General features: G+C 39.4%; 1 protein-coding gene across 1 annotated transcript in view; it reads left to right on the forward strand.

Moving 5' to 3' along the window:
• Positions 1-753: 753 nt before the first annotated feature.
• Positions 754-13,290, forward strand: part of CCDC57 (coiled-coil domain containing 57) — a 43,294-nt gene continuing 30,757 nt past the window's right edge. The window contains exons 1-3 of the mRNA XM_042802296.1: positions 754-1,153; positions 2,569-2,600; positions 9,133-9,173. Of these exons, the coding sequence (XP_042658230.1) occupies positions 754-1,153; positions 2,569-2,600; positions 9,133-9,173 (473 nt within the window). The remainder of the gene's footprint in view (positions 1,154-2,568; positions 2,601-9,132; positions 9,174-13,290) is intronic.

Below are 13,290 nucleotides of genomic sequence, written 5' to 3' on the forward strand. Positions count from 1 at the left end.
ATTAGTTCTGATTCTAATATTCAATAATAGTTACTGATGGAAATAAACCCCTCCTTTCTTTAGGTGACATGGAGTTAGGAAATACAGTTCTTCTCTGATGACCTAAAGAGAGTTATATAAGGACTGCTGATAATATTATGTTTTCTTTAAACGAGTGTACTTCAGATATAATTCATTCAACGTTCAGGTTTCTGAAAGGTCTCTCATCTGGCAGAGCTGTTTCTGTAATCTAGAAACAAAAAAAAAGTGAGAGAGCATTACAGGAAATTTGCCTCCTGACTTCCAGACAAGCAAGTCATCTAGAGTGACTAAGGGAAAATCATGCTTTATGTTGAGTTCATGTGTTACGTCTTGCTTAGTCACACATAGACAGTGTAGTCTGGTTTAGTTGATAGATACATTTTTGAATAATTAAATGCCTTGGTAGCAGAACTTACTTACCTGTGCTGCATGACCTTGTGTTGCAGTTGGTCTGAGCTTGTTCTACAAGCTTTTTAAATTTTTTCACTTGATGCAGTGAGAGTTAGAAGGTAATGGGAAGTTTGTTCCCTGTTTGCTCCCATTCCTAACAGCACTTGAAATGGGCCAAGGTTCTCTTTCCTGATCTGCATTAGGGATAAATTGTTTAATACTAGTCTGCTAAACGAAATATATGGGAAGACACGTGAACAAGAGATTTGAGAGTATGAAACAAGTTTTAGCTGTGTTTTGGGAGAAGAGGATGTTACTGAAAGAGACCGGGGCTACAAAGGCATGCACACACGTTCACACAACGTGGAGGGGCAGCTGCTGTGTGTTAAGGGAGAGGATGAAGTGGGGAAAACACGAGGAGAATATGATACCGGGTGCCTGGAAGTGAATACAGTGAGAAGAACCAAGAAGCGCTGGTTTGCTGAGCAAAAAGGGAGGCAGATTGGGGAACTGGCGAGCCCCAACAGAACGAGGGCTGTCGCGGGAGGCAGCTCGGAGCCGAAAGCCTCGGGGCCGGTGCTGAGTGGATCGGCGCTAGGGCCCGGGGCGAGTGAACGGATTGGGCGCAAGCGACGCTCGCCGCCAGGCCCGCCTGGGGCCAACGCTGGGCCGGGCGGCAGGGGCCGCGGTTCCCATGGAGACGGTCCCGCCTCTCAGACAGGCGTTGCCCGCCGTCGTTCCCGTGAGGCGCGGCCTACAGCCGTGAGCGGCGGGACGCGCAGGTCCAGTCGTGGAGGAGCCGGGCCGCGACCGGGCTGCTGCGCCGGCGCCGTCAGCGGGCACGGCGGTTGCACATCGTCGCGGTGCGCCGCAGCTTGTCCTTCAGAGCTTCCGACGCGGCACCCGTGCATCTTGCACCCTTTTCTCTCTCTGGGGACCCGCCGTCTTTCTGCACCCTTCCTGCTACTAGGTGCCTTCTGTGCTGCCTTTGAGTCCCAAGCATTATCTTACGCTACCGTGTGCTCCTCTCTACAGCCTTCCTCTAAGGGGGTTGACCTCGGCAGTCTTCCTGCCATCCGCTCTTGTGCCTCAGAGCATCTGACCCTCTGGGCCCTCCACAGGACTTCTCGCCCTTCCTCCTGGGATCTGCTTCCTGTCTGCTGGTTGTTCCACTGGCAGTTTTCTTTTACTCCCACTTGATTATGTCTTTCTCTCCTTCTCTGCACTTAAGGTGTACTAACCTCTCATTCTGCAGGGTACTTGATCGAGCAATTCCCTTCCTCCATCCATGTGGCTGTCCCTTCCTGTCATCTCTGAGGATATTTGCTCTAGGGACTCAGTTTCAGTGTTCCTTATGGTGTGTTGCCCTCTATTTACATTACTGGACACTAGAATATGTACACATTTCTCAGTAACAGGGGCAATTGTTTCTTCCCACCATACCTTGTCTTTTACTTACACAGTCCCTTATGCCTTCTACTCTTGTCTGTCCTGCGTAATGGTGGAGCCTAATATCAGGCTATCATGTGCCCTGCAGCATAGCCCAGCCCATACTTTGCCAGAGGTGTGTCCCTGCTCAGTACCTGACATTCCAGGTTTCTCTTGTGTGTTATAGGTCCTTATCCTGTCCCCCAACTTCTGCTATATTTTATCTATTCTGATCAGATTGAATAATGGATGATGTATGTTGGCTGTTTTATATGTCTAACCTTACTTAAAAGGTATGTAGCAAACCAGGAACTAGCAGTAAAGAAAGAGACAGCGCAAAAGTGATGCTAATTGTATCACTGGTTGTCATTTTTTTTTTCTTGGAACTGTGTTGACATGATTTCCTCTTTTGTTTTTTTCTTTTTGTTTTTTTCTTTTTTTTTCAACAATGCTATGGCACAAATAATTAACAGCGAAGTTGTGGCCTATGATGATTGCTTGTCTCATTATGACTTGCAGCACATAGTGAAACAGCAGTGCTAATACTCAGGTGGTCTTGGTTCTGTCACTGCTTCATCAAGGAAAACAGTTGTGGCTAGAGATATGTAACATACTGGCTGTGTGGCATTTTATTTCTTATCTTCTTTTCTGTAGTTTTGGAAGGAAGAGAAGCAATCCTGGTTTGTTAGCTCTGCTGGTCTGTTATGCACATATTCTTCGTACAATAAGGATATGTGATAAGGATAACAAGGAAGAGAGAAGTAAGTATAGCTTCTTTATACTTTTAATTACATTTAAATCTTTACACATCTCTGACAAATAGAGGTTGTATGGAAGTCTGAAGGTTCTCAAGTATTACTCTGAAACATTCTTCAGCATCATCTTGTTCTCCTTATTTGGTTGAAAAGTGACTAGCTCAGGTATGGCATCTAACTTCTTGTTGTTGAATTAGCATTTTAGTAGTAACAGTTGCAAAATCCAGATCTAGCAGCCACATTCAACTGTGTGTGTTTTGCAGCCAAGCCATCATTTTCCTTTGGTAGAGAGACAATATGAGTCTCATTAGGCCCTTACATGGCGGAACAGGAGTACCTATCAATTGCCTCTGTCTGGATATGCTTGAAGTAAGTGGTTGGATTGTAATGGGTATCTTTGCTGTTTAGGTTGTATGGGTAAGCTGTGCTTCTTGTAAGTTGTTGTCTCTTACTTATATGTATGCTGTTTCCTAAATCATCTTTTACTGTTGTCATATATAGGTTTACTGTTCTTCTTTTGACTGGAAGATATCCAGTCAATTGGTATGATTTATATTTAAAATTACAATGTTATTTCCATTATGGTCCTTATTGAAAATAACTTGCAATTATAAATACTGCTGCTATCAAAGGCAAAATGTTCCCTTCTCTCCTATTAAATTGCATTTCTAAGAAATACAGCTCTCTGTGATGGAAAACAATATTTTAAAATTACAAGAAGGGTAATTCATTCATATTTTTATATGAAACTAATGATTCCGATGTTATATGTAGCCCAAACTCACCTCAGAATGCCACTTTCAATTTATTGGTGCCGTTAATTTAAGTGAGATATATGGAGATAGGAAGGAAGGTTGTTTTTATAGGGAACTGTGTGGTGCCTTTTAATTTTAAGATAATTATAGAGAGAGGTTGTTTCTTAACCACCTCTTTCCAAGAGAAATTGTGACTTCAGTTTGATGATTTCAAGGAAGTAGTAGCCTGGAGTTGTGGTCTTGTTTTTGATTCCTTACACAAAGGTCTTGTCTAATAACGTATTGCTAGTTTTAGCTGATGAAGCATACATCAGGTTTTTAAAGGGCACTTAGAAAAGTATTTTGATACCTTAATGGGTGTAGACTGACCATAGCTTCTTTCAGTGCCTTAAGTCCAGAAAGCATTTCATAAGCACTTTTAATCTTTACTGTGTTTATGGTTGGAGTGGAGGGGGAGAAGAAGTCAAATTTAGTTAATATTTATAACTGTGGTCATCTGATGAGATGCATTTGGAGAAACAGTAGCTGAAAGGAAGATACAGAAAGAACAAATCTTTCTTATTATTGCATGTTACAGGCAGGGTAGAGTGTAGTGTTCGTGAATATCCATGACAGTGACACGAAAAAAAAAATCTATTTCTGCTTACCCAAATGAAGATACTACTTACTCTGTTTTCTACACTGTAGCATGATTTGAAGATTGTCACCAAGATGTGTGGTATATGAGGAGAAAACACAATTTTATTTTAATTGCCTCAGGGATAAATGTGGAATCTAGGCAAGCAGAACTGAAAGACCATCAGATCATTGTGTCCTCTAGCATTGTTTGTTACTCAGTGTACATGGGAAGATCACACTTGAATTTTTTTTATACTTGTCACATCCAATGATCAGAGACTCATTTTTTAATCCTGGAGAATTAGAGTTGTGTAGTTTGTTTGTGAAGAAAAATTATGTTTAAATTGTGGCATCCTTTAGCATAGAGAGATTGCTTCATGTTTGCTGATCTGGAAATCTCTGTTTCATTTAAAGAGATTAAAGAGCCACCATTTGAAAGGCATGCTTGTCTGATTTGTTCTCTGCATCTCTGCGCTTATCCAGATGGGATTATGTGTAACCACTGACACAGAATAATACTGTACAGTGAGAGAAGCTGTATTGACTCCAGAGATTTTCCCAAAGCTCTGGAGAGATCTGAGCAGAAATTACCTTTTTTTTTTTTTTTTTTAAAGCAACCACAGTGCTTAGAAATAATGCTGTTTCTTCTATGGAGTTTATAAATAGATATGAGGCAAATAAGGAGAATAAACGATAAGAAGAGATGGAAGTGAAACAAGTAAACAGTTTTACCAGTAAAAGCACAACATCTATATTGTTTGTTTTCTTTTTACTTTTAAAGATACATTTAATATGTTACTGAAATACAGCTATTTCCCCATCCCAGTTGGCCATTCTGAAAAGTAACTTCAAGGTGGATTTAACTGTGGACAGAACAGTAGCTTTGTAGTCCTATGAGTAATTGCGGGAGAACATGAAAAATGGGACATAGCAGTTAATATTGTTGATGTAAGACAACGCTGGACTGTGACTTGACTTTTCATAAATGTCTTCAAGAAAAGAGAAGTATGCATGCAGTTTACAGTTACTAAATCTTTTTATGCCTCTGTTTTCAATCTGTATAAAGAAAGGAGAAAATTATGTTTTCCCACCCCAAAATTTAGTGGCATTTCATAACTAAGTAGGGAAGTCTTACCCCTGGACAATGCAGGACTATAAATAAAAGTAAATTCTGCTTCTAGAAGTGGCCAATGCCTGATGGTCCAGGAAACTTTATAATTTAAATTTAAAATTCACCGGTAATTAATGATCAGCTATGCAATCAATTGGGAGTGTTGAGATACTTGATTTGTATTAGTTATCAGTCTTAATTATCTTCTGTCAGCTCCTGTTTCAGATCTATAGTAGTGTTTCACAAGGAGAAGGAGCTAAATGATGCCCTTCAGTGGAAACAGAAAGAAGGGAAAGAGCTACCTGCTTGCCAGTTCCTGTGTCAAAAGAAAATGCTGCAAGATGTCAGAAAGCAACTCTGAGGCAAGCATGAAAAACTTAATAAAATGAAAGAAGATTTTGTCCATAACCTAAGAATTTTAGGGGAGAGATAAAGGGTTAGAACAATATGATGTCATAGCCACTCATCTGAAAATGCTAAACAGCAGAGATTAGTGATCTTAGAGTACAACTGGGTAAAGTGGAGCAAATGCTTGTCAAGGAAAGAATAAAAAGACGCAAACTTCGTTATCACTATTGACAGCACACTGAAGAACATAAATTAGAGCTGGAATGGTTTTGCAGGTGGGATATGACCTCCTTAGAATAGATATGCAGGAAATGAAAAATTTAGCCTCTCTAAGACATATTTGGATTGGGATAAAGCAGTAACATCATACAGTAGAGAGCACTTTGAACATGGAAATGTGATTATCTATTCTGACAGAGGAACAGCTAGAAAATGAACAGTGAGGGCTAAAAGAAGCGACTCAGGCTATATTTACACCTATATGTTGGTTTTCACAATGACTTGTCTGATTTCTGGCAATGTTAGAGAAAGGATAGCATTAAGTGAAAGTGAGGATGCTCTTAAACATACAGCGTGTCCCTACATAAAGGTGTGTGTTGGGGAGACAATATGACTGGGTAGAGATTATATGATTATAAGGGAAACATAGTGTGGGGAGCAGAAAAGGATTTGTCAGAGGGAAATGCTTTTTATTCAGTGCTGAAACACCTCTGGGAAATGAGATAAATATGAAAGTATTGTGATATGTCTCCTGCGTGTTATATCCAGATCCACTTGCTTTCTTTGTATATGAGGAGATAAATAATAATGGTATCAACCATTGTCAATGATATTATCCAAGGTTACTAGACATTAGTTGCTATATTCTGCTGTGGTTTCCACATAAATGGTTTAGCCTTTGAACTATTTTAAGCCATTGCAAGCTAATCTTATGACAGGAGTTGGTTTTGTGCTCTCTTAAAAACATTTTGTCCCACCTTCTCTCATAGACCTCTGTGAAGGAAAAAAATCTGGTGGGGCATATCCAGTCACAGGACCAAGATTTATGACTAATACAACCAGTTAAAAGATGAAGATAGCTAAAGCAACGTACTTATTTAGTTTGACCATTCTAGCTAATGTTTTTTTATTCTTTACAGGATTCTAAACCTGGGGGAGCAGGGAAAATAAATGCTTATTTCTTGAAATCTGTCTGTACATTATTCTTGTTTAATATAACTACTGTCTTCAGATATAGCAGTATCTTTGGGATTATTCTCTGTTTAAAATGGTAACTGCTGTCAACTGTTCTGGGTCAAACTGCATTTATAGTATAGAGATGGCTAGATAAGTTTTAAATAACTTTTTTTAGTTATTAGAAGAGATCTGGACATGGATCTGGAATTCCTCAAAGGTCACTAACTGATTGATGTTACTGTGGTTCTGGAGCATATGCAAATTCATTTAAAGCCAGTTCAGGAATTTTACATCTAGCATATCCTTTGGGAATGGAAGGAGGAGTTTGAGTCTTTCATATCCAGCATTGCCTCTTTGCCACACTGAGCTGGATACTAGTCACTGAGCAGTACAGCAATTAATCTTCTGATCTGCCGTGCCCTGGAGAGTTGTGGGATGAACAAGGGAAAAAAAGAGTAAAAGCTCCTGTCTAGACTACACTGAGACAACACTTCTGTTAGACTTCATTTATGTGCATAAGAGTTGGCTATAAAATTCAGATTAATTCAGGTGAAGTGTAAATTTAAAATGCAAAATTTGGCAGCATATGAAAGTGAACATGCATTTAGGTCTTTGTGGCTATCCAGTTGTAGTTTGCAGTTATGTCTGTCAACCTTATGTAACCAAATGCAGCCATCATTCAGCTACATAAAATAAATGTAATATAGAGTTGAAAGTAATCAGAAGGTTGCAGAACTGCACGATACCAGTCCAAGTCTGTGTGGCCATGTAACAGACTGCACCAAGCCTGTTGAGTCTTGCAGGGATGAATCCAAATCTTGAAAAGGTTCAGTGTATCATTACAGAACTTACTGGTCACCTTAGCAGTATCAGCTCTTCAAATTTGTTTGAAATGCTGGCCTCACTGGTATTCTTCCACTGTATCTCAGAGAAACAGTTTTTGTTCACAGCAGATAAAAATACTGGGGGGAGGAGAGGAAAAGATACTGAGCTGCTTCTATTTTTAAGTGTATCTAAAAGCTCAGATTTCTGCTTGGAAGCCTTTGTTTTGCTACTTCTTCTTATGCAACAGAAAAGTATGGGTGGAGGAGGAACTCATATACTTAAGTTGAAGTCTTGCACTACATTTCAACAGATCCGCTATATTTCGTATGCCGCTAACTTTTGAAGTATAGTTTTGAGAAATGGCATATGCTGATAAAATTGGTTGCGACTCACTTAGAAGAAAAAAAAATTATTGTGACTTTCTTTAGGAAATTATAGCATCTTGTATTTATAGTTATCGTATAGATTGGTTTGGGTTGGAAGGGACCTTAAAAATCATCTAGTGCCTACACCCCTGCCACGGGCAGGGGTGCACCTTCCAATAGACCAGGTTGCCCAAAGCCCGTCCAACCAGGCCTTGAACCCTTGCAGGCAGGGGGCATCAACAACTTCTCTGGGCATCCTGTGCCTCACCGCTCTCACAGTAAGTAATTTTTTTCTTATATCTAGTCTAAATCTACCCTCTTTCAGTTTAAAACCACTGCCCCTCATCCTGTCACTACGTCCCCTGATAAAGAGTCCTTCCCCATCTTTCCTGTAGCCCCCTTTAAGCGTTGGAAGGCTGCTATAAGGTCTCCCCGGAGCCTTCTCTTCTCCAGGTTGAACGGCCCCAACAATCTCAGCCTGTACTCCCAGGGGAGCTGCTCCAGCTCCCTGATCATCTTCCTGGCCTCCTCTGGACCCGCTCGAGCAGGTCTGTGTCCTTCTTAAGTTGGGGGCCCCAGAGCTGGCCCCAGCACTGCAGATAGAGTCTCATGAGAGCAGAGCGGAGGGGGAGAATCCCCTCCCTCGACCTGCTGGCCACACTTCACTTGATGCAGCCCAGGACGTGGTTGGCTTTCTGGGCTCTGAGTGCACATTGCTGGCTTAGTCAGTTTTCCGTCCGCTAATACCCGCAAGTCCTTCTCTGCAGGGCTGCTCTCTGTCCACTTTATCACCCAGCCTGTATTTGTTGTGTTATTGTTCAAAAACTTTTACATATGTATGCCTCATTAGGTCACCAGAGAAGCTCTTTAATGTAAATTTGTTTTATTTTTGCTTATAGCTCTAGGAACAGTCCCCTAGATCATCAGCATGTGTAGTATGTGAACATGAAACATCACATGGAGAGAATAATCCAAGAACTGTAAGGAGAGCTTGCTTGTCAGAAACAAGTATAGGAGTATGGAGAAACAATATTGTGTTGCTGTGGTGCCATCTAGCAATCCTTTTTTCAATTTTTAATTTTTTTTTTATTTTATTCAAATGTTCTGGTTTAACATCGCTGTAGTTGTATAAGCTTTTATTTTTTGCCTTTTTTTGCTTTAATTGATGAGATTTATAATGATAGTTCAGAAAATTATGCACTACTTGTATAGTAGCTGTTGCTTGTCTGGCAGCTGACTCTTGTAAGGAACTGTTAAGAATGTGTTTAGTAATCTGAGATTGTGTAAGATTATTTTATGTAGACAGCACACTGCTAAATTTGTTAACCTTGAAATTGCAGGAAAGGTCAGCGTCTAGAAAGCAAAGGCAGTCTGAGGCAAGGTGGGTAAATGTATATTCTTTATCATACTCCTAATTACAAGGCACTTTGTTTTTTCTTTCTCCTTCTGCCTCTTATATTGCTGTCTTTTCATCATAAAAGGATAATCTTACTAACAGTGAAATTTGATGTTTAACTATGATACCTTATTGGGGGCATTACACCACCTCTCTATATATATGATAAACTTTAAAGAACAAAACCAACCTTCCTTTGTGTTTGGGTAAAAATGTACTTAATATTAAAATTACTTTTCATTATTTACATATGAATGTGTTCAATCATCAGAACTAGAATGATTCGTTTGGCCTGTCAACCAAACCAATATGTAATATAAGTAGACGTGATAAAAGAGATTTTCAGGCGATTACATCTTGTACACAACACCTGCCAATCCAAATCTCGCTGCCCTCAGTATGGTAAACTCCCCAGAGGCAGTTTATGAACCTACCCAAAGGAGTATGAGCACTTCTCACTCGAACAACACTTGATAACTGGCTTGATTTAGAAGTTATAATTTTGTGTTGTGTGGTTAAACTGTAATGATAAAGCTGAAGAACTGCTGTTCCACAAGCTTAAGGGCACATCATCTAATATGTACTTTCTCTTAACTTGTTTATTTGTCTCCACTGTGGTATGTCCATTGTTTATGACTTGCAACTTAAAGAAGCACAACTTACATGCTTGCTATTTGGTCTCTTTGCAGTCATTCCCCTTAAACTCACAAATGATATTGCATCAATTAGCCAAAATCCCTTGTGACTTCATCCTCTTGTTTTAGTGTTTCAATTGTGATTTATCAATAGAATTCCTGGAAGGAGTATCCTAAACACTTTTTAAAATACTTTTTTAATACAGTCTAGATACCTGAATGGCCACTCACTGCAACAGTTTAATTTCTGGAAAATCCATGGCTTCCTTACGAACAGTTTTTCGTACGCATGTGAATCAGCTGTTGTGACAAGTGAGTTTCACTTCAGTGATGTGTTCACTGGTGTCTTTAATTTCCGTGTGTTGGACTGTAGATAACTTGCAGTGTTATTTTAGAGGAATTTCACACCAGAATTACCATTCTGTAGTACTGTTTTTTCTTGGGGATGAAATGTAAAGCCCTGTAACAACAGATCTTTGTTTTCCCTTTTTTTTTTATTATATTCCTTTAAATTAAAATTCAACAGTTTGGGGTGGGGTGGGGGAGTGGGAAGGGGAGGAAGTCTTTCTCATAACTTCATATCTCCCAGCAGCCCTCTTGACACTTTATCTCCAGAGTGGAAAACAGGGTAGTATTTTTCTGACAACTTTTCAGGAAGGCTATAGTTTCGTATTGACTTTAAAAGCCTCTTGACTGCAGCCAAAACTTTTCCTGGTAACAAAAGTGAATTGTTTTGCTTAACTTAAATAAAAAGCTTAAAAGCTTAGACTAGTGATGCCAGGTCTCTATAATGTCCTTTTAAAATCTTTTTTCACGTGGTTTATTAATGACCACTTTTTACACTTTAATACTCTTTCTATTGTTGTTCTGCAAAAATAGAGGGAAATGGTCAGATGTTTATCACCATTAATTCTGTATATATGTGTGTGTGTATAAGAAGATGGATGTAGTAACTGCTTCTAGTGGATTGTATATAATAATAAATATTCCTTTATTCATGTGTTTATAATGTAAATTTAACTTCTGTTAATATTTGTTATTTTATATTTAAAAATTTAAGTTGTGGCAAAAAAGGCTGAAATAACTAACTTCAGTTTCTTTTTGTATAGCTCAACACTGTTCTGTCCCATTTGCTAAACAAAGTGACCGTATAAAAAAAAAAAAATCAAATAAGCAAAAACAAACAAAACACCCAAAAAACCCCACACTTAAGAACAAAAACCAAACCAAACAAAAAACCCCACAACTTTTAGCACTGGGGAGAGGTAGCACTTTTCCACTCCTCTAAAAGTTAAAAGAAAGTTCAGATATTTCAACAATGGATAGTCTTTGACATATTACAGATGCTCAGATGTCTGTAAAGGAATTGAACTTTAATGTCTGTAAGGAGCTGGGGTTTTTTTCTTAAAATAAGTTTCTTTTTTTTCTTCTTTTTTTTTTTCTTCTGTGTTTATGGAATCTGATCTTATTTTGTGAAGGATGCTATTCAGCTGATGTTTTTCTTTAAGTTCCCCTTTGCTGTACAATTTGCGTTAGGGGACCCACCATTGAACAGATGAGAGGATTCATTCAGTACATTCTGATTCTCATTAGAGCAGAGAAATATTATGCAATTATTAGACCTCTTGTACAGTGTTTTAAAAAGCCTGTGATGCTACAATGTTTCTGTCGGTACCATTGTACTAGTGTTACGTATCTGTTGCTCCCCTCGTAGGAACTGCTAGCTGAATATGATGCAGAAATGAAAAAGAGAGAATGTGAGTTTCAAAAGCACACAGTTGAAATGGGTAACTCAATTCTGTCCTGTGATGTTAACTTATGATGTACTTACTGACAGAATGAATGTGTTTATTATAATCTCAAGTCATTCTCGTGTGAAACACATGAAAGGTGGCTGTTTTTTTGTTGCTGGTTTTCCTCCACCTATGTATTGAACTAATTGTTTCCAGGATAGCAGGAAGCGGGGGTATTTGTGGTATGCATCTTAATTTCATTCATAGTGACTGAGTTTTTTTCCTCCGTGACTAAAAGCTATATATAGGTCTTTGAAAGGCCTGTGTCATCTTTCTAGGGCTAGTAATGAGGAATTCACTCTTCCAAATTCTTACTCACTGCATGTGCAGTCTTTAGTAATCATCATCCAACATTACTTGGATGGTTTTCTGGTGCCTGTGTTCACTTACTTCAGTGGTGGTTTAACTGATAGCTTAGTATTTCAACAAACTGAGTTATATAGGTAGAGGGGGGGAAAAAAAACCCTCTCATTAAACCGATTGATAGCACTGGGAAAAACAGACCAGGTTTTCAAAAAGGAGGCTTGTATGCCTAAAAGATTGCCATCTTTTTCCAGCTCTGTTGATTTTTGTCTAATAAATAAATCACTTCTGCCTACAAACTTTAGCTTGCCAAAATCCTATTAGGGTAGCAAAAGGTTTCCTGGCCATTAGTGTGGTATTCATCGATTCCTGCATCTTGACTGTTGGCACAGTTTGAGTTTAGTTTCTGGTTTTGTTTTCTTGCCTTGTCTTGGGCCATCTTTGTAGGACATCACTGTAGTAATGGACCTAAGAGCACTTTGTCTTACTGTGATCTTGACTATAAAGATTGCATGGCCAACTTCTGTTGGCTCTCATGAGACTCCACCTGGAGTATTGCATTCAACTCTGGGGACCCTGACATAAGAAGGACATGGATCTTTTGGAGCAGCTCCAGAGGAGGCCATGAAGGTGATTGTGGGGCTGGAGCACCTCCCTTATGAGAGCAGGCTGAGATTGTTGGAGTTGTTCGGCCTGGAGAAGAGAAGGCTCCAGGGACAATTTATAGCGGCCTTCCAACTCTTAAAGGAGGCTTACAGAAAAGATGGGGAAGGACTCTTTATCAGGGGATGTAGTGACAGGATGAGGGGCAACGGTTTTAAACTGAAAGAGAGTAGATTAGATAATATTAGATTAGATTAGATTGGATTGGGTTGGATTGGATTGGATTATATTAGATACAACACAAGCAAAAAATTCTTTACTGCGAGAGTGGTGATACATTGGCACAGGTTGCCCAGAGAAGTTGTTGATGCCCCCTCCCTGGAAGGGTTCAAGGCCAGGTTGGACGGGGCTTTGAGCAACCTGGTCTAGTGGAAGATGTCCCTGCCCATGGCCGGGGGTAGAACCAGATGATTTTTAAGGTCACTTCCAACCCAAATCATTTTATGATTCTATGACTCAGTATGAATAAAGAAACTGCAACTGCACGTATGCTTATTAAATGTAAATTTATACATATTGCTTATTCTGTGATACGCAGTGTTATTCTGATAGTACTTCAGAAGAAACGTTTAGTCTCTGCAGTTTTCAGGCTTGAGTCCTTGATTAAGTGTCTCTAATACTGTTTGCAGCTGCATCTGGATGTAATAGCTATCAGTGCTGTGTGTGCTGGATACTATTAAATCTTTTTCTTTCTTTATGAAACGTTGT

This window comes from Tyto alba, unplaced genomic scaffold (assembly GCF_018691265.1).
Source record: "Tyto alba isolate M040663 unplaced genomic scaffold, T.alba_DEE_v4.0 Super-Scaffold_39, whole genome shotgun sequence".
Classification (NCBI taxonomy): Eukaryota; Metazoa; Chordata; class Aves; order Strigiformes; family Tytonidae; genus Tyto; species Tyto alba.